This window comes from Lycium barbarum, chromosome 3 (genome assembly GCF_019175385.1).
Source record: "Lycium barbarum isolate Lr01 chromosome 3, ASM1917538v2, whole genome shotgun sequence".
NCBI classification, from domain to species: domain Eukaryota; kingdom Viridiplantae; phylum Streptophyta; class Magnoliopsida; order Solanales; family Solanaceae; genus Lycium; species Lycium barbarum.
Window position 1 is genome coordinate 14,272,578 of NC_083339.1, and position 26,779 is coordinate 14,299,356.

At 37.8% G+C, this 26,779-nt stretch overlaps 1 protein-coding gene across 1 annotated transcript; it reads right to left on the minus strand.

Moving 5' to 3' along the window:
* Positions 1-22,621: 22,621 nt before the first annotated feature.
* Positions 22,622-25,151, minus strand: LOC132630351 (uncharacterized). The gene is made up of 3 exons (XM_060345932.1): positions 24,007-25,151; positions 23,635-23,761; positions 22,622-23,365 (listed from the first exon to the last, which is right to left on the minus strand). The coding sequence occupies exons 1-3, from the start codon at positions 25,149-25,151 to the stop codon at positions 22,622-22,624; spliced, it is 2,016 nt and encodes a 671-aa protein (XP_060201915.1).
* Between the last annotated feature and the right edge of the window lie 1,628 nt (positions 25,152-26,779).

The following is a 26,779-nucleotide window of genomic DNA, read 5'->3' on the forward strand; positions in this document are numbered from 1 at the left end:
GGCATAACACTGCCCAGATCTAGTCATTCTGGCCGCAACAGTTTCCACAACCAATTTTCCTTTCGCTCTGTCCCTTTTATCAGACTGATAATTCCAGGGAACTGCTTTGGTGTTACAAGACGGCGCTTGAGCAACTAAGGTCGTGATTGTAGGCCTTGGGGTGAGCACTTCTACTTCAAATGGGGCCCTCATTTGGACCTTGATCACTGGAGCAACAAAGGTAGATGATTCAACCTTCTCCCCTTTCTTAACCGGCACTATAGTCCCTTCCAAACTGCAATCTTCGTCAATGGTAATCATACGCAGATTCGCATCGCCATGATTGGGCAGCGGATTGTTGTTTATATTTAGGAGAGCTCCTTTGAGCTGGATGACCCCTTCTTTGATCAATGCTTCGATTTTGTCCTTGAGAGTAAGGCAATTTTCAGTATCATGCCCAGTAACTCCTGAGTGATACGCGTAACATTTAGTTCCGTCATACCATCCAGGAAGGGGATTAGGAATTTTCCCTTGAATTGGTTGGAGTATCTCTGCGGTTCTAAATCTTTCATACAACTGGGCTAAGGGTTCAGCTAACGGTGTGTAGGTTTTGGTTGGATTTCTTTCGAAGTTTGGGCGAGGTCTAGGTGCATTTTGTGGACGGTTTGGTGATTGGTGTTGGGGTTGAGATGAGTAGGTTGGCTGGTATTGTGATAGGCTTTGATGGACGGGTGCTCGAGGTGGGTGATATGCTGGTTGGGTATGGTAAATAGGAAGGGGAGTGGGTGGAGGTTGGTAATAAGGCTGAGGGGCTTGGGTGTATTGGTTGTAGTATGAAGGCTGAGATGAAGGGTATTGGTAGGTTAACATTTGGTTTGGTCTTCGTTTCTGGATGGTCATGACCGCAGACACTCTGTCCCTCTTCCTCTTAGCTGCATCTGATTGAATTGTCTTACTTGTTGCTTGCAAGGCCGTAAGATTTGTGACTCTTCCTGTTTTAATGCCTTCCTCTATGAAGTCTCCCATTCTGATGACTTCGGAGAACTTTTGTCCGATGACACTTAACAGTCCTTCATAGTATGTGGCATCTTTTAAAGACTGCACAAAAAGTGTAGTCATCTCACTCTCCACCATTGGGGGCTGGACTTTTGCGGCTCTGCTCTCCAGCGCATGGCATACTCTCGGAAAGTTTCTGTCGACTTCCTTTCCAGCTTCATCAAGTAAAACCTATCTGGGACAGTCTCAGTGTTAAACCTAAATCTGTCCATGAATTCTTGAGTCATTTCTCCCCAACTGTGCCATTTCTGCGGGTCTTGGTATGTATACCAATCGAGCGCTTCTCCCATCAAACTCCTTATGAACAACTTCATCCTGATAGCTTGATCTTTCCCCACTCCGACAAGCTTATCGCAGTATGACCTCAAGTTAGCCCGAGGATTTCCCTTCCCATCAAACATGTCAAATTTTGGGATTTTATATCCGATGGGCAGCTCGATATCAGGATGGATACACAGATCTTCATACTCAAGTCCTTCACATCCTTTGTTGGTTTTGATATTTCTAACTACTTCTCTTAGATTGCGAAGCTCTTTTGCTACATTCTCGTCCGCTCTTGCCCTGGCTTCCCTTTCTATCTCTTCATAGGGGTCAACCTCTGGATGTTGCACAGCCTGCAACTGGGTAGTGAAAGGTTGAGCTTCTACTACATATACCGGTGGCACATACTGCGTATTATGGTTGGCGGTGTGTGCCAATGGTATGTGTTGAGTTTCTTGGTAGTTCTTGGTAAGTGGGGTAGTTTGGGTAACTGTAGGTTGACGAATGTAGGGAGTGGTGAAAGGTGGCGGATTGGTTTGTTGGAAGTTAATTTGCTGGGGGTTGGCTTGTTGCGGGATGGTTTGATGTATGTTGGTTTGTTGCGGGGTGGTTTGTGGCGGGATGGTTTGTTGCGGGTGGATCGGTGGTGGAATGGCTTGTTGTGGATTTGATTGTTGTGAAATGGTTTGTTGCTGGCTAGTTTGTTGTGAATCGGTAGTATTTTGATGGACTGTGTAAAGCGGAGGGTTTAAGGGAAAGGCCTGAGGAGCGGGCGAGTCAACAAGTGAAAAGGATGGTGGAAATGTCGCATTTGTTCTTTGTTCGTGGTGAGGAGTATTCAGGGTGATGGATAGATTGGTAAGATTTCGCAGTCGCTCGATCTCAGTTTTCATATTGGTTATTTGCTGCACCAGTTGGGCAATGAGTTCGTCATTCCCTCCTCCCGAAGCTTCGGGTTCATCTCTTGGAACGGTGACAAGTCCCAAGCCAGTTTGTTCGGATGCCCCTGAATCATTCATATCGCTGGATGCTCGTGCCTTTGATCTTGTGAAGTACGGGTGGTCTGCTAGTTTGCAGTCAACGCGAATCAACCGTTGGGGGGGGGGGGGGGGGGGATAATAAAAAGTAAAATAAAACCTTCAAAAAATGAAGAAAACTGCGTTAGTATGGTGCGAATGATTGCTGCTTAAAATAATGCGAACATTGAGCAAACAACGTTGAAAGAAACACATATTGCACAGCAAACAAAACACATATTGCATAGAAAACAAATCACATAGTAAAAGGGATATATACCAAACACAACGCGACCTATTATGCAAGGGACCTCTTTTGTGCCAGAGGTAGGCCTAACGCGGATTTGAAGGATAAAATATGCAATTATATGTCATCCCAATGTACTATTAATTGAAGGCCCCAAAACATAAAATGTTTAAAATTTAAAATCCCGATGCAAAAGAAATTATTACAATTATTACTTGACTTTCATAAGCTAATTAAAATGAGAAAGGCCTTTCATTGCTCTTGAGCCTCTTGGTTGCCTGGATTGATTGATCGATCTTTCGGCGATTCTGGGCAAGGTATGACATAGCTAGAACTCCTCCCATTTTGATGCCTTCTTTGATGCAAGTGTCTTCTTGCTCAGCTAGAAGTGTATCCAATTCTTGCATGCTTTGCTCGTAACTAAGTGCCTACTGCTTCCATTTCTCTGCCTCCCTTTCCCTTTCTTCAAGTTGTGCATGGTGCTCGACTTCAGAGACAAGACTTTTCTTACGCAATTGCCGGAGTAAGATGTATGCTTCTGCTTCCCCATCCTTAATTCGTCCCCTCAGACTAACGCCAGGTTCGATTGATCCATCCGAGTTAGCGGTCAGCCACTCCAAATAGTTATCCTCACATCCAGCTTGGTATCTATTTGGCTCAATCGAATCTGCTTTCATGGTTTACCTCGATTTCCACATGCTTATAACTTCTTTTGCGAAAGGAATTTTTCCCTCTTTGTAGTCGGCTCGATAATGATCCATGTCTGCCACTAAAGGTACGTTTTGCTTTCTTCCAGACTGCCTTAAAACTCTCAGTGGGGTGTAAGGTTGCAAGCCCCGAAGTCCCATCAAAACTAAAAATGGCACGATCTTCGTACGAAACACCAAACCCTCGGATGGAAACCAACTGAACATCCGTTGAATTGAATCATCGTTCAAACGGCTAAGAAGTCCTACCCACCCTTCTACACAATTTGTCTTTTCAAATGATCTACTCGTCAAGATAGCGCCTGGAACATGCCCAGAATGTGATTTTCACCCGTCGGCTTTCGGAATGCTAGACCCCTGTTGACCTTTTGAAGATGTTCTATCAACCAAATCTCTAAAAGCAAGTTGCATCCCTCAAAATGTTTGTGCCCATGCTTGCAACGTCCTAATGCTCGATAGATATCTGCTACGACCATAGGGAACACAATGTAGTATTTCCCGTCAATGCCACCAAATAGAGCTTCAGTCACAGTAATGAGACGGGTGTGAATATCTCTTGTTGTTCCTTTAGGGAATACCATAGTTCCCAAAAAACATACTGCGAAAGTGAAGCACCGTTTTTGTTTCGAAGAGTCATATGAGAAAAATTCGTCTTGATGATTGGTGAAACTTTGTTGATAACCAAATCTATGATACAAGTACTCAAATGGTATCATAGACCCTTGTAAACACTCTACGCCTTTACCCTTTCTGAACCCGAGGCTGTCAACAAATTCTTTTGGTAAAGGTTCCTTTGGAATAATCATGCCACAGTTTTGCCATTTTTTCTACTTATGTAATAGAGCAGAATTTTCTACATAGCCTCCTATTTCTTCTAACAACAGAGTCATCTCAATGTTGCCAAATCTAAACACGACCCTTTTCTCATCCCAAAACACAGTTACCGCCTCGATGATGTCTCTACAGGGTTGGATATCCATCAAAGACGGTAAGTTCCCCAACGCTCCATGTACCACAGGTTGTCCGTAGTCCCCCAAATCAATCCACCATGCTTTCAGTTGAGGAGGAACACTCAAAACCATACATTACCAACCTCATCATAAAAACCAACCTAACCAAGCATTACCAGTATTTTTAAAGAGGAGAAATATCACATATCACAGACTTGTAGATACTCATACTAGCATATTATCCCATATTAAGTCGAGACATATTCCATACTAAGTTTGAATCAGTTGAAAGCAAACAGGATATGTTCATTAAAAGATCACAGCATAGGCATTTCAACCCAATACGCTACAGGTTTTGGTCAAATATAAATGAAACCATGCCCAAAACTATACTGGATAGTTCCATGCCGCTTAAGTTCAATTCTAACAAATGGAGGACGTAGGCGATGAACTCAAACCCTATTTGAACACTGCCTGGACTAATACCGTTAAGAAATCGTCAAATGATGGACATTCTAAGCAAATCATAGGTTAACTAGACCCTCAAAGAAACCGAAAATAAAATATAGGTTGACAATAGCATTGAACACTACAGTTTGAGAGTTAAATCCCTACATACTTATCTAAACCTCAACTGAATCTGAGTGTATAACCATATTGGACTGCTACTAATAACCAAAGGACCATGCTAAACGAGTTGAATAAATATGCAGCCTATGAACCAATCTGAACATATTAATCACTTTAACACCATATTACTTTTGCAATGCGGAAATGACACGTTTATACATCAAAAGAGCTGGACTTACATTGACTAACACTCAAACATATGTGAATTTTGGATTCGACACACATAAAGACTAGTTAATCAGTACATCCTTAAACTTAACCTTAGCACTAATCAAATTAAATCAAACTAATCATACAGCACAATCATTAGCCAGCACATAAGAATTTAAATGGCACTATATTAGAACAAACCAACTAACTAGAAGTATCGTAGAAGAAACATGGCTTAACTGTACAAACTGTATCAACTAACACAGAAGCGTATCTAACTACACAAACCGAACTTAGCGCATAAGCACATATACACATGAATATGTCTTAAACTGCCAAAACCAAGATCAACTAACTAAGGAAGAATTGTTCACATGCTTAAACAAACTAAAATAAATTGTCACAAATAAACATGCTTAAACACACAAACAGACTAACACAGAAACATGCAAACAGACTTGTCTAACTTAACCAATTAACATGCTTTAATCTCAGAATAACAACCTAAATAACACAGAGCAACCAAAGAATGTAAAAACGGGAAGGGAGAATCACCTGTTTCGGGTGCAGCGAAGTGAGGCTTCGGGTCTCCGATCTGCCTCGAAACACCACAAATTCTTTAGTTGGTACCACTCAGGTCCGAGACAGCGAAAAAGGAAAAATGTTTAGTATTTTCGAATCGATATTAGGCGATATGGTGACTGCTAAAAAAAGACAACTAATATTTTAGAGGGATTGTTAGACAACTTAAAAGAACTCTTTTTTTAGGGGGGAATTTTGTGACTCAAGAACTTAATATTTTCGAGGATTCAAGGAGGCTAAAAACAGATTTCACTTTTTAGGGGATTTCCGCCGCTAAAAAGACCTCCTCCTCTACTTCCGAAAATGAATATTTATAGGGGATTTGTTAGGGTTTCTTTTGGGTTCCAAATTGGGGGGATTTGAAAACCTTTTCAAACACAAAACGCTAAAACCCTTCTGTCATTGATCAGAAACCCAGAAGAAGAAGACAATATTCATAAAGATTTTGTACTCGAAGTCAAAGGAACGGATAAAAAAAAGACGATTTTGGGTTCAAAACAAACAAAACCCATTAAGGTTTTTCAGAAGCAAGCGGGAAAGAAAAAGACGAAAACAAAATTATTACCTCTTCAACGGTTGAAAAATCGACGGGGAAAGGACGTACATTAATTGCCTTTCCCCTAAATGGCCATGCGTGGCCTGGATTTATGAAAGCCCACTGCAAATTTGCTCATTTTATCGAAAAAAGAGAGAGAAGGAGAAGGGAAAAGGACGAGTCTGTTAGGGTCTAATAAACGTTTAACGAACGGACAAGGCTGGCACGAAGAGGGAGTGGACAAATCTGTCCATGGCTAAAGAGCGATTAGGGTTTGCAAAAAATGGAAGGGAAGGGATAGAGGAGCGGGGGGAGGTGCGTGTTATATCCCGTATTTTTGAACGTCAGATTATTTGCAGAGGTGGGACCCACACATCGAGATTTTTTTTTGTGACATCTAAAAATTGATATGAATCACATATGAGAAGTTAAACACGACTTAAGAAGGACCCTTGGGCCAAATCAAAGTGGAAGTCCTGCAAACGAATATTTTTAAGAAAACGTTTTCGGGTGATCTGACTTCAAGGGGCAACAACGGTATTATAAGTTTGGAATTTGGAAAAGTACCAAGAAATAGAAGTTGTAGATAATTGAATTAGCTTTCCAACCATAGGTCGTGGGTCCCCAGGTGACGTCGGTACAAGGAGATATGAACGTTTTAAGGTTGAAAGGTCAGTGGGCTAGGCCCAACTCGGGACCAAACCGAGTTGGCCCAAAAAAATTAAAAAAAATAATAAGGCCCAAATTTGTGAGGCCCAACCGGCCATGGTTATGGCCCAAGCCCATATTACATAAAATGTGGTCAATAAATAAGATGAATAAGTCATCTTTATCACACAACCTCTAGAATATTCAAGAAGTTGAAGAACAAGAAAGAGAAGGAGAAAAGTTGAAGGCCATTTCGGCCAAGGGTAAATTTCCAAGGAAAAATTGACAAAAATTCTTCAAAAATCATTTTCTTCCAAGTAAAGGGTGCTTAACAAGGTGGAGTTGTTGTTGGAGCAAGAAAGATTCAAAATCATACAAGTTGCCAAGTTGTAGTCAAGTGAGAAGTTGAAGAAGAAAGGTGAGTTTTGATCTTTCTTTATGTGTTATGAATGGTTTATATGTGTTGTAGTATGTTAAAATGGATGAAATTCATGAAAAAGATAAAAATAGGGGTGTGGCCGTGAGGTATGGAACATGTATATGTGTGTAGAAATTGTGTTTTAATTAATTTATCTACTGTTTGGTTGTTATTGTTGTGAATGATATGTGGAAAATGGAAGTTGAATAAATTTGGAGAGGTTGTAGTGTGTATGCTTGATGTTGGCCGTGTAGTTGTAGAGTAATATGGAAGAAAAAGAGTCAATTCTATTTAATGTTTTGGTTGTAGTTGAATTGTGGATGCTAGATTGCTAATGAATGCATAATAATCTTGTGAAGTTGAAGTAGGTGGAGGTTTGTTTTAGAAGTTATGTGAATTGAATGTAATGTTCTTGCATGCATGGAAGGTAATGTGGTTAGTATGATGTTGTTGGAATATAGATCATGAGGTTGTGATTGTTTTCATTAAAGTTAGAAAGTTTTTGGAAGAAGTAGTAAGTTGATTGAATATGGAAGTTGTTAGTATTGTTGTTGTTGGAATTGTGGTTGATATTTTGGCCGGGTTTGAATTCCCGGGATTGTTGTTGATTGAAATTAGCCAAGTTGAACTTGGTGGGATGGAGTATTTATAGGGGAAGTGCTGCCAAAATTTCGGTAGCCAAATGTTTCCTTAAGAATTCAACTCTAAGTATCCTAATAAGAGTTTTGGTAAACATGACCAATTTGCAGATTTTGACGAGATTGCAACGTGAATTCGGAATAGCAAAAGAAGCGGAAAGAGGTATGTAAGATTTCACCCTTCTTTCTATGGCATGTCTTAGACGTAATAAGTTGGGTATGCGCCTCGGGGACAACTCTCTTCCCCGGAATCCGCATCCAAAGTTTTCCACTTTTTGTTCAATAGAATTGAACTAGAAAGTGTGCAAATGATAGAAAGACCTCTTAAACCCCTAGAACTTGCATAAGTGGGACCCGATTACCCTAGGACCCTCACAAGTAATGACATGACACGTAATATATGTAAATGATATACGTCACCCCATCCGGCCGGAGGTGGGCCCGCTACTCTCGGATGTTTCCTTACAGTATTGCTTGACTTACTTAAAGTGAATCCAAAGGGAACTTTTTATCCCGATTTCGTTACCAAATGATAAGTACTGTGACTCCTCTAATGAGGGCACTTCCATGACGATAATGATAACAATGATGCTAGATAAGAGGATATGCCTATGATACGTACTACCGGAACGACTCTATGACTAAGATGACTAAGCTAAGTATCTTATGTAAACATGAAAATGATAAACTAATTTTTGAATCTTATTTATATTTCCTAGCTATGACTTTATTTTCTAAAAGATTTCAAAGTCTATGAACTGTCATCTATGATGCCCCGATTTCATTCTACGTTTACTTTAATATTATTCCCCGTTGGTAGTCTCACCTTAAAATACTCGTTCCTTCAAGGTGAGACAAAGCGATCACGAGTATTCTATAATATAATTGGAGGTCACCGACCTTACGTCACTCCGATGACTACATGATTCTTCTTTGGGCTTTCCTGCGTGCCTATGAGACATATGTATATAGGATACGTAAATGCATATAAGACATGTAAATGTATGTAAGATATGTGTATATATTTTTAAAACATGCACATGACGAAAGAGCTAGAGCGCTATAGACGCTGATACATGCACATGATACACGTATATGTATATGATAAAAGCACCAGAGCGCTATAGACGCTGATGTACCTACACGACACACGTATATGTATATGATAAAAGAGCTAGAGCGCTATAGACGCTGATATATGTACATGATATATGCATGTGTATACGGGGAAAATGGAGGTAAGGGCAGAGCGTTATGAACGCATATCCACCTGATCAGTTGGCATTACATGATATGATATCGTCCCGGACGCGGGATGTGTATATTTATGGTTAAATGGATCGGCTGCCGACGCCTCGGCAATATGAGATGTCCTATTTTATATGTATATGTATATGAACAAGGAAAGATTCTTAAAGGAAAGCTAAGCACGCATAGCACCTGCCAAGGGTATATATATATACAGGTTATGTTTCTACCTCAGGACATGTGCTATTATTCTCTTATGTCGTTATTTCCGTTTTATACTTTCCGTATGCTACTATTCATGCCTTACATACTCGGTACACTATTCGTACTGACGTCCCTTCTTGGGGACGCTGCGTTTCATGCCGCGCAGGTCAGCAGACAGGCGGATTTGATCCTTAGAAGCTCTACCAGCAGTGTTTACAGTGCTCCAGTTATTCCGGAGCCTCACTTCCTTGGCACTATTTTGTGTATATATATTCGGCCACGGCAGTACTCAGCCCTTTCTATGTATAAACGTACTATGTCTAGAGGCTCGTAGACAAATATGTACAGTCAGTTAAGTACAGTTAGGTATATGGTGTTTTGGCATGCTAATGTTGATGTATAAGTGATAACGAAGTTTATTAGTCTATATTCAGAATGACGCCGCTAATGTTAATGTTCAAAAACAAAATGGCTCTGTTTACATGGCTTGCTAAGAGGTAAAGGTAAAACAATAGATAAGGGGTGCTCGGTACAAGTATCGGGTACTCGTCACGGCCCCTAGACGGGTCGTGACAGTGCGGCGGAGAGTGAAGAGATGAAACCCTAGGGGTTTCATTTCTGTTAAATGAAAATTGGGTTGGGTCATGGGTTAATGGACTGGGTCAATTTTTTCTTTTGGGCTGGGTATTATAACGAATGGGCTGGTAGTTGAATAAAAATGTGGGTTGATCCCATATAAAATAGGTTTTAACCCAAGTAATTTGGGATTGATTATGGACTTCTAAATTTAAATAAAAGACCCGTTTTAATTAACTATATTCTAACGTGTGTTAAAATATTACCTAATATAAAAGTATGTATTTATTAATACTCAGATAAGAAATAAAATTACATGACGTCGTAAATAGCCGTGCAATAATATTTTAATAGTTCAACAGTAAATAAACGCTATTATTAAATTGTGCAAAATAAATGTGATGTGTGTGCATAAGCTGGTAAAATGCTGAAATGATAAGAATGCGAATTATATTGATACTGGTAACATAATAATAATAATAATAATAATAATAATAATAATAATAATAATAATAATAATAATAATAATAAAATAATAATAATAATAATAGTGATAATAGTGGTAGTAGTAACGGTAATAAAATAGAAGATAATAACAGTAGTGACTACAATAGGATAATAAAACGCCAGTATTAATAAAAGTTAATAATTATAGTAAAATACAATTTTTTTTTTTAAGTTTCCGAAAACATTAGAAGCGTAAATAAATATTTCGGGGAAGACGGGACAAAATCGGGTGTCAACAGCATGCTCATGCTCTGAAAGTGCAGGGTGTAACATTCTCTCTCTCCCCCCCCCCCCCCCCCCCCCCCTTCAAAAACATTCTTCCTCGAATGTTGAGGTAAAGTTCGCTCTGAGGTAGATGTCAATGTTCTTACCTGTATTTGTCGGTATTTACTTTACTTACTTGCAGTCTTTCTTGCTCATTTAAAACTGAACTTATCCGAATTACGCAGTTTAACCTTCTTCTTTTGTAGCCAAAATTTATGCCCGTATTCAAGGTCGTCCCTTTTCTTATTATCTATCTGTCTACTAAATCTTTGTGCTTTATCGTTCTCATTGTCTCTTCAGCCTCCATCGTTTACATCCTTATATGCTCTTTTATCCATTACTTACTATATACTTGTATCCAATTTTGATCCCATCTTCTTTTTATTCAGATATTTTTTGTTCTCTTTGACCTCCACGTACCTTTCTTACGTTTTACAGATGTCCCAGGCTTTTGCCTTCTTGGAGTTTACTTATTCCTATTCTTCCTCCCTTAAAGATAACCTTAAAACTGTTCACATTTTTAGCATCCTTTGCTTTCTATAGCAGTCAAATTAATCTTTGCGGTACTTTATCTTTAAACTAGTTTAACGTAGAAATGTCTCGCTTAATTTCTCGTTCCTTCAATTGGACTTCTGACACTTGGCTAACTAACAGTAATTCTTGTACTTATATCAAAACATCTCAAATCTCTTCTTTAATGATTCATTTCCTTCGATTTACTCTTAAAGTTTCTGATCCTTAGTTCGGCTAATAAATTAGGGGTGAATTCAGAAGTTTGTCGAAAAATAACCAAGATTCTTAGTCATGCAGTGAATTCGGATCTTTTCATTCCTCCTTTTGTCTGTAACCTTCATTTGTTCCTTTTTCCAATAAGATCCATCATGTTGCTTGTTCCATGAGGTTTCATTGTCACCCGATTGATCTAATCAAACGCAATATCCTTTGATCATTTCCTTTGGGTTTCTCCTTCTACTTTTAACCTTTGCCCGATTATCACTTAATAAGTCTTTCCCATAGTTTGACGCAATTATCTGTCATTTCGATTTATCAATCAAGCGGATCTCTTAATTCCTTAAATTTCCATCTCCTTTATTTATATCCTTGAATCCTTTTCTTGCGATCTTATCTTCGTCTACTTCCATGACTTCACCTTCCGTTGACTTAGTCCCTCCTATTTCTTAGCCTTCTATTTCTCTGCTGGTAGACAACTTTCTTATTCGGTTGTGGCACTTTTCCTTGCTTGCTTCTCTAGTGCTACTTTAGATTATCCCTCTTAGTACTAATTGATTTTACATACATATAATCTCATTTCCTTGTTAATTCTTTGGTCGGACTCCTTAATTCCTTACATTGTCATCATAGTTCCACCTATGGTAGCGCCTAGATAGTTTGTCATAGCATTTTCTTGCTAATGGCTTATTATTCTCATTAATTACTTTACTTCAGATTACTCATCCAATGCGTCAAAATACCATAGCCAAGGGATTTATATTCAAATGGGACTCAATTCAACCCATACAACAACCTCAGCATCATCCCTTATACACTTGTATGCAACATTTTCTTATCACTGTCATTATCCCTCATTACAAGATTATACTTACAAGTTAGAACATACTAATACCCATATCTTAAGCTAATCTACTATTTCAAATATCTTCAAATCTATGTTTGAATCTTTCCAACAATTTCCTCTCCTCTAATCTTAACATCATTACAAAATAACTCATTAGCAGGAGACTAAAATAAAATCTTACTTAATCACAACTTCCTTTCAATACGAGTATGCTTCCCTATTTAAGTCCTTGGCTCTCCTATACCAGCAGCTAATTGAGACTTAACTAGCTTCCATTCTTCTTCAAATATTCATTGTCGTCCCCACGCCATTTTACTAGCCATTTCATCAGGACGATTATTTATATGGTCCTATGACATATACTCTCATGATTTAATATAAACAGTGACTTATGATTTCATGACGCAGGAGATATTTTCTAGTCTCATGTACTACTGTTGTCATGCTATCCATAGGCATACTGTCTTTCTTTCTTTTAACGATTATTGAAATTCCTAAAAATATTCCTCCGTTACCTTTTTAGGGTACGTCTGCTGCATATTTAATTGTAACAAAAAAAAAATTCTCTGGTACGAGCGATTCGAATCATAGCCCTGAACACAACGTATTGCATTGACAAAACTTATTTCCTTTGATTTCTAAATCTTCATTATCTTGTCATGCCTCTTTTCCCATGTCTGTCTCATAATATACATGCATTTAGTTCATTTCTATTCTAATTCCTCTAAGAATGTCCTCATATACCAGTAACATTCGAGTATTGACCGTCTTTGGTAGTCAATTGGCCGACCCTAGCGATCCTTCAACTCCTCTAGTCCATATAATGCCGGAGTTACTTTTATCACCTGGTTTAACTTATTTCTCTTTTGCTAATTGGATTCTTGTATCAAGTCATCCATACATATTGGACACAACTCAAACCACTTCCTTCCTGCATGCCTAACAGTCCCCTAGATTAATGAATCAATGGTGACATCGGAATTCGTTAGGCTCCTTATAGAATGCCCGACTATAACATGCTCCTTCAATCGGAATTTTCCTTCATAGCTATCCTTTCACCAGTACCCTTGAGATTCATCTTACTATTGGTTCCCGATTCCGAGTTAGTTTTATACCATACTAGTAAAAGTCGATACTTTCTCTCATATTCTCACGATTCGTCCTTTTCTTAATTTAGCTCATAGTGTCCCATGGTTTCTCTTAACTAATTGTTTGTATCATAATCATGCGTCATAATCCTTCTAATGTCCCGCCGATTCTCGTTTTCATCATGAAATTTTAGCAAAATACACCCTTTTCTTTCTTCCTTTGTTCATTTCTTATTTCCCTTTACGATACCATAGCTTGCTCGTATGTAAGTCTATTCCTCGTATATTCGTCCTGTTTCTTTTATAATCGCATCTCTATTCCAAGTCCACTGTCTTGTGCCATCACTGTCTACCTTTGGCCAACCTTACTAATTTATTAAGCTTCCTCTTATCGCGACCGATCACATAAATTCCTTTAATTAATTTATAACCGCACTTTCTTGTACTTTTGTCCTCAAGGTCCTCCTTGATTTCCTTTAATCTTAAAGTGCTTTTTTCCCGTTTGCCACTTAATAGTATCTATCTGGAAGTTTGGAGAACATTCCACTAAGAGTACAAACCCATCTTGATCTCGTGTATATATATATATATATATATATATATATATATATATATATACCTCTAGGGTGAAACTTTCCCGTACTCGTTAACTTCCTCTTCCATAGCAATATCTCTTTGTTATCTCTTATTAACCAATCTAATCTATAAATCGTAATACCGTATTTGAGTTCCTAATGTCAACTTTATTTATGTTTCCAATAGGTCTCAATCCTCCGAAATCTCGGATGCAACTCATTCCGGTTTCTTTAACTACTAATCATTTTTCCCTCCAGGTTTCCTCCTTTAAATTAAATTAAGATCATTCTAAAACTTCTCTTTGAAAGTGTCTCATAGTTGTCCCTTCAATCATGACTTACTAAACGGTTGATGGTCATATTTTCCCTTTACTCTTTCTTTATAGACATGAAAATAATTCATTTTGTTAAAATTTCGACAGAGTTTCCTCTATAATTCATACTACCTCATTCCTGCACACAGCCCAGAAAACACATCCAATGCCCCACAGAGCAATCACAAATACCTATAATATCTTACTCAAGTTCTTATATCAACGTCTATCCATATTAATAAAACAGGAAACATACCTTTCGAATGACCAACTTCAATTAAAAGCAATTTCCTCGTAGCGACATAATCAACGGCTTATCCATGATCAAAACATTTGGGTTAGGATCAGGGACATCATATCCTATGATTTAGCTCTATGGCACGATCTAAGATAAGAAAGAAAGGTCAATGGTTCCTAAATGCCCTGCAGCCTTTTGTTTATAAGTGTGGCGCGCTTCACACCCATAAACAAGACTCTACTAGACACGGCTTGTAGACATTCCCTAGGACGAACTGCTCTGATACCAATTTGTCACACCCCTACCAGGAGTATGACGGGCTCCGACCCGTAGGCCGGGAACCATCTGACTTGTCCGTTACTTTGAACATTATAAACCATAACCCAAAGAACACCTGCACGCAAAAAAGGCCCAACATAGGAATATCCGATCATTCAACACATATGTATATATACGGACCGACAAGGTCGCCACAACACAACGTATATCATGAAGCCGGCAAGGCTAACAGTAAAGTATCAAGAGCTCAAAATAAGGCCGACAAGGCCACCGATATGTTATACCACAACATGAACCGGTGGAGATACAAAACATCTAACTGTACATATACGTCTACGAGCCTCTACATGGAATACAAATGATCATAAGGACAATACCAAATAGACTGCAGCTCCGAAGAAAGTGGAGTGCTCCTGAGAATTCGCTGATAGAAGACCTACGAGTCTGATCCGTCTCCCTACCTACCTGCGGGCATGAGCGCAGCGTCCACAAGAAGGGACGTCAGTACGAATAATGTATTGAGTATGTAAGGCATTAATAATAACATAATATAGATATGAAAGGTAACATAGAATATGAGAGATAACCTATACATCTGGATGCCTCATAAGGTGGATGCCATGCATGCTTAGCCTTAAAAAAACATTTTATACATATACATAGTACCATGCCCGACCATTAAGGCTCGGTGTCATATATATAGTATCATGCCCGGCCATTGAGGCTCGGTGTTATCATCATTAGCCCGCATCCGGCCCTCCCGCGTCCGGGGCAATATCATAACATGCCCACTGCAGTGGTGTGCACATCTACGTGCCATGCCAGACCGACTATAGCGCGGCGCGGTGTGAGAAAATACATACATATATATATATATAGCATGCATGAGAGCCAAATAAGAGCTATAAATACATCGGAGTGACGTAAGGTCGGTAAACTTCGATTATGTTATGGAATAATCATCATCGTTCTATCTCACCTTGAAGGAACAATTATTATAAGGAGAGATCAACAACAACGAATAAAAATCAAAAAAATCACGAAAATAACTCAACATTCTCATATTTACATTGAAATCATAAGCTTGGGACTTTTAAATATGAAATCATCATCATCGTCGTAATCATCATAGAAACATTCTCATCTTTAGCATCGTCATTAACATTGTAAAAACATGTCCGTTGTTGTTATCATAAAAGTTTATAGAATCATAAATCTTTGACTCGAAAAATAGGGATATTTTGGAAAACATTTACGGATTATCGGGAAAGGAATCATGCCTTGGAATCATAGACTTCTAACTTTTGAAAACAAATAAGTTATGGAAGCATTTATGAAATCGTAACATAGGAATCATGCCTTTGAAAGAAAGGGACGAGCCTTAACATACCTGTTCAGCCTCCAATTATCTACACTTATTCGCCCGAGCTTGCAAGTCTACATTTAAGAGGATTCACACAATCGTTAGACTCATCATTATACTCTTGTCTTAGTCCTCCAAATAAATCCATTTATAATCTGCCGAAATTCGGAAAGCACCTCCCCTGTTTATATGCCTAGCCCGAAATCACAATCCAATAACCAACAACAATACCAACATCAACAACAATAATATCAACACGAAGATTCTCCATAAACATCCCACATGATGTTTATTCAATTTCCCCATCAACAGTTCATTATACGATCATTTCATAACTCTATCTTCGTAAATAAACTGAAATCAATATTAATAAGAATAGATTCATACCTTATTCTTGCTAGAGCAGCAATATCTTCAATATTCATTTTGAATCCAGCCAATTCCAACGCAAGACAACACTATAATCGCGACTAAATGTTACCCAGACCTCGATTAATATTCCGTCACTCGAAATTACTCAAAATCCTCACATTTATGAGGTAAATATGCTCTATTTTGTTGCGGATTTTTATGGAATATTTGGGAGATTTTATGACCAAAAAAAGGGGGTTTTGCCCCTTATATAGGGTGGCAAAGTCGGCATCACTGTAGCATTATAGCACTGTAGCAGTGCTGTTTCTGATCTGCCCGCATAACTTGTAACATCCATAATTCTCAACTCCGATGTCCTATCGACGAGCGGTTTGTCACATTAGAAACTAGAATCGACAAAATTCATTCTAGGGTTTTGAAACACCTTAAAACTCCTAATATACTAGGAGATATGCCCCTCCAAAGTTGACTAAAAATCTGCCCAAAATCCTGTCAACATTTCTCAAATTTTCGTCGAACTTATTTTCTTCAATTTGCTTGATCTCGAAATCTTCCGAAACTCTCCATACATGATATTTATCATCTATTATACTTGATAATGGCCATGTTCTTGTGTTTCAAAATAGTCTTTCTCGATTACGACTTACGAGATCGTAATTCATCATTTACTTCATTGTTACATACTTCCCATGGCTTGTACCTTCCAAAACATCATGGGATGTCTCTGATACTCCATTACTATGGTGATTTACGTGGCATGCTCATGCTCTGAAAGTGCGGGGTGTAACACATCCTCACCCACAAATGAACTACAGTCCTCAAAAATTATTTTGTGAACCTTTTTATTCAACTCTAATATCATTTCTTCAACTTCAGCATCTTGCATTATTTTTGGTTGGTCGGTTGGCAATTCATCATTAGCTCTTGAAAATAAATCTTGACCACTTTTTCATTGGAAACCAACTTAAAACTACTATCCATGACTATTTGATGTTGAGTATTGCATACCTCAACTTTTGCATTCAATTCGGCTTTCAAGTCACGGATATCAATTTCAAGTTTCTTTAACTCTTGACTTTGCTCAACATGGATTTTTAAAAATTATTCCATCATCCTCGAAATGCCTTCACGATGATCCCCATAGGCTTCAAGTTGTTGAGCTTGAGTCATAAGCCAATTTTGGCTCACAATTTCCACTTTGTCAAGGCCTTCTTCAAGTTGAGAGTCATTCAAAGTTTGTAAAAATACACCCTTGGAGAAATTCATGTTTTGGCCACTTTCTTGTCTACTTTCAACACTCTTAAGTTGTTGAGCATTATGAATCTGAACTAATAATTTCATTTGATCCTCCAAGGTGTGAATAGCTTTGTCATTGCAATTAATTGTTTGCCTCAAGGCATCAAGTGGTTGCCTCAAGTCCTTAACCGCTAAGTCCTGTTTTTCCACCTTTTCAAGGATGGTCTCCAACATGAGCATTATCCTCTCATTTTTGAGCATTTGAGGCTTCTTCTACTTCCATATCCCTACTATCATCAAAATCAAAACTAGAATAGTCATAGTGGCACTACAAGAAATCTGTCTTATTGTGGCGACGAAAGTCGCCACAAAAGCCCCAGAAGTCGCCACGAAAAACCTATAGCAGCGACTTTCCTCCGTTGGTAGTAGTTCCATAACTAAAGATTTTTTGTGACGACAATACGTAGTCGCCACAATAAGCAGCTATTTGTAGCGACATATATTGCCACAAAAGGTAAGCAAGCATGTCACAAAAAAAATTGTACAACACAGATATTGGCTTGGTCGCCACTGAATAAAAGCTTTAGTGGCGACTCTGTCGCCACAATACAAACGAACTATCGGCATCAACTTTTATCTCGCTACTAAAAAGTGATATTTTGTAGCGACTTTGGTCGCCACAAAACTCAATAGACTATCAATGGCAAGTTTGTCCTCGCTACTAAATATTACTACTAGTAGCGACTCTTGTCGTCACAAACTCAATGTACTATCAGTGGCAGATTTAATCTTGCTACTAAAAAGTTACTTTTAGGAGCGAGGACAGTCGCCACAAAAACTACTAAAATTTGTGGCAACATTTATCTTGCTGCTGAAAAACAACTTTTAGCAACAATAAAAATAGCTACAAAAACAATTGAAATTGTAACAGAACTTTAGCAGCAGCGAAATACAAATTCTGCTAGAAAATCAGATTTAGAGGAACTAGCCAACAACTTATATGGAGCAAGACACAAAATAATTTTCAAAAGTAAGAAAGAAGAATTATCAAGGAAAGGAGAAAACTTGTTAAGAAGGAGCAAGAGCAAGTACCTGTAGAATTCTAGTCATGAAAGCAGCCATTTGGTCTTGGATCATCTTGTCAAATTCTCCTCTCATGTGTGCACGCTCCTCTTCCAATTTTTTTTGCAAATCTTCTTCCATCTCCCTTTTTAAGTCGATAGCCATCTGTTCATTTTCTTCTTGCAACTTTCGGTTCAGTTCTTCTTGGAACTTCCGGTCCATATCAGCTTGCATCTCTTGACGCATAATTTCCATCGCAGAAGACACGCTAGCTTCTATGTTTTCCTGCTGCATTTGAGTCTTTCTGGGAGGTTTCTTTCCATATCCAAAACCACGAACATAGCCTGATCTCTGACCAAGAATGGATGAATACATCTCTTCTCTAGTCATGGGATGCTCAACCTCTTCAGATTGTTGTTCAAAAACAAGTTGCTGAAGCTGGCCCTACATTTATTCATAATCATTTACACCAAGACATAATAAACATATGAAAGTAGCAAGTAATATGATGGAAAGATAATAAGGCAGTGATTTTAGGGAGTTACACGAATTTGTTGGGATTTTGAATCCAACCACACCCGTTCTCCGTTAACATTCTTATGTGTATGTTGGATCTCCCACACATTATCTGGTGTGTCCTTTTCTCCAGAAACCGGATCTCTCTACAATATAGTTTTATAGGGAAAATTTATAAGCAGATAAATATATAAATAACAAAGCATTATATGTTATAATAGGGGAAAAATAGTATTTTCACCGTAGATTCTTCTACTTCTGCTAAAGACCTTGTACCACAAGCATGCTTAGTTATTTGCTTTGCCCTATTTCTTTTGTTTCTCTCACTGACAACCTGCAATAAGTCAAGAGTTCAGGATAACTTTATTCAAAGAGTAAACACACTTTGTCTTTCCTAACTTCCAAAATACTGGTTATTAAGTTACCTTGAATTCCTCACTTCCAAAATACTTTACTAGGTATTTCCAGTCCTCCAACTGAACATCCTCAGGTTGATGAGACAATCTTTCTTCATCAGTAGAATAACGGAGGTAATCAGTGTGCAATCGAGCTTTCCATGCTCTAAAAAGCCTTTGCATACTACTTATCACAAAGCCTTGCAACTTATGCTCTCGCAGCCCGCCACAAACTTCAAATTTGTTCTGGACATATTGTAACATTATATTTGATATAATAATCATATGAATAAATCATGAATCTAAAGGAAATATAATATTAACAGAAATTTGTTACCTTGACCTATAACCATATTGCTTCTCCGTATTTCAAAACAATCTTTTGCCATTTTCCCTCTCGGAACGAGATATAGGTCCTCATGATCAAACCAGAGTAATTAACAATATCTCTAGCCCCGGAACCCACAGCTCTATCAATGTCATCTGGAATCATTATTGTGATTTTTCCTCCATACTTAGTTTTTATATCTACTGTTTTAGATTTATATTTCCCCTTCCTCTCTTTTTATTGATGCGAGAAACTGTAAAGCAAAAAAAATATATATCATCACTACTGATTTTAATATATATCAGCTACAAAGAGTCTTAACTAACAAAGAGAGTGAATTTATCCGGCAGCTCTGGCCGGAATTTCAATAGATATGGGGGAATATAAGATTTTCTACAATGCAGATTTTAAATCATATGACATTACAGGGAGACATTCAGGTTCTGAAGTATGGTTCGACTGGTTCAAGCGTAGCAGACATTTAATGAGAAAAGTTACTATTAGCATTAGTGTCATGAAATGGTTGGTGGTTGCCTTCAATACAGCATTAGAAGAAAAGAGAAAGATAGTAAAGAGATGGCATACGAAGGAAGAACCTTGACACTCGAAGTTAGACTTAGCACATATTTAGTTAATAACCGATTTTAACGAAACACTCGAAGAGGAAGGACTTCTACTGATCCCAGAACAAAACCAATCCCCGACCTTGAAATTCCTAATAGAACTGCAGGACAACGACCTGAAACTGCTCCTCAACCTGAACCAAATAATTTTCATAATCATGGAGGATTTGGTCATATGGGAGGATTGAGAGGATTGTTTCCCACAGCAACTGCAAGATTCGGTTACTTAGCTTCCAGTTTCATGGATTTCCTGGTCCGACAGCGTATCCTACCACATCAAATTACCCTTTTGGATATACTCCTGCATATCACGGGCCACATGTTCGTAATGCTCAAGACACAGCCCAAGTACAAGCAGATAGCAATCTCAAGTTTATGTTCTTACTTGTTGGTTTTCTTGTGCTCATTTATTTGTTGGGCTAAAGAATGGATTCAGTCTTGGCCTGATGCTAATGTGGCTGTCAGATTTTGTGCATGTGTATATGTCAACTCTGCACTCACTTTGAAGTTTCTTCTAACTTTGGTGATCTGTAGATGCTGGTACTTTGTTAATTTAATGTAACCAGTTTATTTTTCTGTGAAATATGTACATTTTGAATACTTAATTTGGTTCTAGCTCGTTTCTGCATTCCCTTTGGGTAAGAAAACCAAATAACACATGTTCTTGATGGCTTGTAATGCTTTTCAGTTATGTGCTTTTGGATCCAAGAAATGAGGACAGAAAAATAAAGGTTCACGACAAGATGTTTCGAATTCAGACGAAAGGTAAAAGGTTGATAGTTAAGAATCCAAAGAATGCTCTGCTGGTCTCAGAGAAACCTTATAAAAACACAAACCATGAAAATTTACCAAGTCATTCTCAAAATAAACGGTTTCTTTAATCTTAGTGAGATTTTTCTCTCCAAGAAAACCAAGTTCTTAGGCAAAGATTGTAACATTATCAATTTAAGAAACAAATCAAACAAAAATGAACAACCCCACCTTAGAGCGACCAAATTTACGTCTACATTCATATCCAAGAATCACCATGAAAAAAGAATCCCATAGAGCAACAAAACAATTCAAGATCAGAAAATTTAAGGGATAATTCTGAGAAGAAATAAGCATTTGAAAAGGATCAGGAAAATAAGTCTACCCCATAATAATTGTTATGTGATGATGAATGTCTTTGTTCATGGGAAAATATAAAACCCTGAGAGAAACCACACATGTATGTATGTGTCTTAAACCCCCAGTTCTTTATACAGTTACTGGCTCTAACGGTTAAAGCCCGTAGATGCACTTGCCATTAATCAAAGGTCATTCTCCAAGCCCCCTCTACCCTAAAGGAGGATTTACAATAGGTCATTCTCCTTTTACGAGGGACTATAATAGAGAACTAACCTGCACCATTTTCAGCCTCTGGAGAGGAGCATGCATTTTCTTCTAGATTCCTTGATGATTGTGTCTCTGGAGATGTTCTTTGGAGAGGGTTACATGATATTTGTCCGGACTGTAGAGTTCCTTGACTTGGGTTACTTGATTGTCCTATCTCCAAAGGTACCTCGTTAATCCCTATTGATTGTATTTGTGGTTGAGACGTCGTTCCAGAATTTCCACGTCCTCAAAAATTGCCACGTCCACAGCCTGTCCCGCTTTTACCTCGTCCAGTTCCTCTCATTTCCTGCAACATCAGATTAAAAAAGGATAAGTATCATAATCAGAAATTAAAGATGATAAAATATATATTTATATGTTGGAGAAAATATCAATTCATCAAGCAAAATATCAAATCAATCATTTATAAAAATGTGGGACATTTTGCTCACAACAGTACCTTCATTGATGAAAATGTTAACAGTAAACCACTAGTTTTAATTAAACACTGATTCTATCTATAAAGAGAACTAATAAGAACAAAAATACAGAGAACTTCTATAAAAGTAAAGCTACAAACATCTTGGTTTTTAGTTTCATGTCAGCCTAATAAGAACAAAAATACAGAGAACTTCTCAAAACAAGATGTAGTCATCTATATCATCAGTTTTTGCTTCTTTATCTTCAAGAGGATGTATCAATGTCCTCTCCATCATTATCATCAAGTAACTCTTCTTCGTCTTCTTCATTCTCGGATACATCTATATCATTGTCATTAATGAAAGCATCTTCCTCATTTCCTTGGTCATTGGTACGTAAAACAGTTTGTGGTTCAATATCATCCCTGTGTAAAGACACCTCAATCTCAGTTTCTTGGTCATTGGTACGCAAAATATTACATTCAACTTCCTCTTGTTGATAAACTTCTTCGTTAAGTAATGCTTCATCTTCAACTTCAGGAATATTGAAAAGGTCGCGAGGATTTGTCTTTACAACAACAAGCCAATCTTTATTGACCATGTCATTCAAGTAAAAGACTTGCTCGGACTGAGATGCCAACACAAATGGCTGATTTATATTCAAGGCACAATGAGTATTCACACTTGTAAAACCATATTTGTCAATCTTATATCCTCTTCCTAGGCGAGCCACATCCCACCAATGACACTTGAATAGGTAAACTTTCCTGTTCCCCACATAAGACAACTCATAAATGTCCTTTAATACACCATAATACTCCTTATTAGGGTCTGAATCATCTCCTCTAACAAGAACTCCACTGTTTTGTGTTTTTATCACAAGCTCTTTTGTTTGAAATCTAAATCCATTCACCATAAATGTTGAATATCGATGAACCAATGGGTCAGGACTGACAGCTAATCTTATGAGATCATCATTTGCGCATCCTTGTGCAGATAACACAAATATCTACAGAAACAAACAACACTATTATGACCAATATAACACCTTGGGATAATTACACTAATAGTAAAAGTGTCATTTAAGTAAACACCTACACGTGCACGAAACCAATCAAGAAACTCATTGTTATGCATCCCTAAGAGCTCTCATTGATCCTTGACTTTCAATCTCTCTCATGTATTCCCTACATTTTGTGTTAATGAAGATTAATTGAATTGTCTCAATGTGAAATTATCTTGAAATAAATAAGAGACTTACTCCAAGAATTGCGACACCTCTTCACAATTTTGAAGCACATACATGCATGCTTGGTTGAACTCATCATGAGGTAGCTTCTTGCTATCTGTAGCAGCACCTTTTGGTTGCCCACTGTTTTTAAAGATGGACATCTCACCTTTTGACCTAGATCCATTGTCATTTCTAGTTGGTTTATTGAACTTGGTTGAGATATTCTTTAAATATCGTGAGCAAAACGTGAGGCTTTTCTCTACCAAATAACCTTATGCAATTGAACCTTCTGGACGACCTAGGTTGCGTACATATGACTTAAGTGTTCGCAAATACCTATATATAGATTTCTGATTAATATAATTATAGAATATGATATTCTAAATATGTGGCATTTATATTATAGAAAGACATGTTACCTCTCAATAGGGTACATATCCCGATATTGAACTGGTCCACCAAGCTTTGCCTCTCTTGCCAAGTGAATTGTCAAATGAATCATGACATCAAAGAACGCCGGAAGAAAAACCATTTGAAGTTTGCACAATATGATAGGAATTTCAGCCTCTAGGATATCAAGATCTTCAATTGTCAAGCACTTAGAGTATAGATTCTTGAAAAATTTGGCTAAGGCTATAATTGGTTCACAGACTTCCTTAGGCAACAAACCACGTATAGCTACTGGAAAAATGTCTTGTAATAATACATGATGATCATGACACTTCAATCCATGTATCTTTTTCTCAAGTATGTTAACACACCTTGAAATGTTTGATGAAAAGGCATCTGGAACCTTCAAATTAGCTAAGAAATCACATACCTTCAACTTCTCTTGTAGGGACAATGCATAGCATGCCGCCGGTAACAAAATATTGTCCCCATCCTCAATTGGATGAAATCCTTGCCTGATTCCAAGGTCCACCAAATCATATCTACTTTTCAACGTGTCCTTTGTCTTTCCAACCATATTCATCACAGTTGATAAAATATTATCGGACACATTTCTTTCTATATGCATCACATCAAGGTTATGTCGCAACATATGATTCTTCCAATAAGGCAATTGAAAAAAGATACTCTTCTTCCTCCAATTATAAGCATTGTTAGAAACATTACGCTTTCGCTTTTGCACTTTACCATAAGTCACATTGCCCAAATCTTGTAATTGCATAAGTGCTTCATCACCTGTTAAAGGGCTAGGTGCATCCCCCATTTCCACTTTCCCATCAAATAACACCCTGTTTCTATGCCATGGATGGTTTATGGGAAGGAAGCGACGATGACCCATATAACATAACTTATTACGTAAGGAAACTGATTGTGTGTCTTTATGGCAACAAGGGCATGCAAGTTTGCCTTTGGTTGACCATCCTGAAAGGTTCCCATATGCAGGAAAGTCATTAATCGTCCACAGGAGAGCCACACACATAAGAAAATTATATTTTGAGTGTGCATCATAAGTCTCCACCCCGTCCCATAGTTCTTTCAACTCTTCAATCATTGGTTGTAAGTATACATCAATATCATTGCCTGGACACTTAGGGCCTGGAATAAGAAGTGTCATCATGAAATATGGATTTTTCATGCAATCCCATGGTGGCAAATTATACGTAACTAGTACGACAGGCCAAATACTATGATTGGAACTCATATTCCCTTAAGGTTGGAACCCATCATCACTTGCTAAACCTAATCTAACATTTCTTAACTCAGTTGAAAAAGTAGGATGACGCTCATTGAAAGATTTCCATTCTATTGAGTCGGATGGATGCCGCAAGACACCATCATCAATATTTTCTTCCTTGTGCCACCTCATCTTCTTTGCCGTCTCTTTTGCCATGTATAATCGTTGAAGCCTTGGTTTGATTGGAAAATGTCGCAATACTTTATGAGCTACTTTCTTGCCTTTGTGTCCTTCTGATTTCCATCTAGACTTACCACACTTCGGACATGATTGGGCATTGACATAATCGTGCCAATATAAAATACAATCATTCTGACATGCATCTATTTTGGTGTACCCCAAGCCTAGGTCACGAAGAACTTTCTTCGCTTCATAAAAAGATTTGGGTACAAATGACCCCTCAGGAAGAACTTCTTTAAAGAAGCTCAACAACTCATCCATTGATTTGTTGCTCCAATGGTTAAGACACTTCAAGTGAAGTAATTTAACAACAAAAGACAACTTTGAGACTTTTGTGCAACCAGGATAAAGTTCTGTTTGAGCATTTTCTAACAATTTGTAGAACTTTGTTGCATGCATATTTGGCTCTTCATTGCCCTCAGAAGAATTAGTATTATCCTCCACATTCATATATCCGCAAGCATCGTGAGTCATTTCAGTAATATTATCCTCTTCAATGCTATCATCTTCGACTTCATCATCAACTCTAACTAACACTTCTCCATGCAAGTCCCACACTTTATAAGAATCCCAAAAGCCCTTGTTCAACAAGTCTCCTCTTACATTAATCCTTAGCTTGAACACGGTGTTCATACACCCTTTACAAGGACATCGAATAATAGTGCTCACCCCGGGTTGACTGAATGCCCAATTAAGAATGCTTTCTACTTCACCTTTGGTCAACTCTATTCCTAATATTCAACCAACTTTTATCCATTTCCTATTTTTCAACAAAAAAAGGAATAAATTAATTAATTAGATTTTTCATAATGATAAACAGTGGAAAAGTCTAAGAAGAGGCCTATGCAAAGGCGTCAGCATGAATAAGTCAATATAAACTTCATATTTAAAAAACTAATATATTCATAACTAAAACATACTCTACTTTATATGAGAGGTGCATTCCAATTATCAGAAGAATAATTGTGATTAATATAATTTACGAGGAATATGATCAATAAATCATGCAGTAGACAATATACAACAACCACTAGTATAACTCCAAGTGCAGCCAATGTTTTCTTTAAAGGACAACAACATGTACCAAACATGGTGGCCATTTAAACCACAGGTATGGCAAGCCTATCAAATGTAGTATCTATTCTTTTTACAGAACAAAACCAGCAGGCAACTAATTCCCCCTCAAAGTGTAGCATTTGTTTTTATCAAAGTAGCAATAGTTCATAGCAAACAACAAAGAGCCACAGTTCATAGTAGACTAGCTGAACCTTTCAAAAATGCACAAGTTATTATGCTCAAATGGTAATTAAAATGCAGCAAGAATCTCA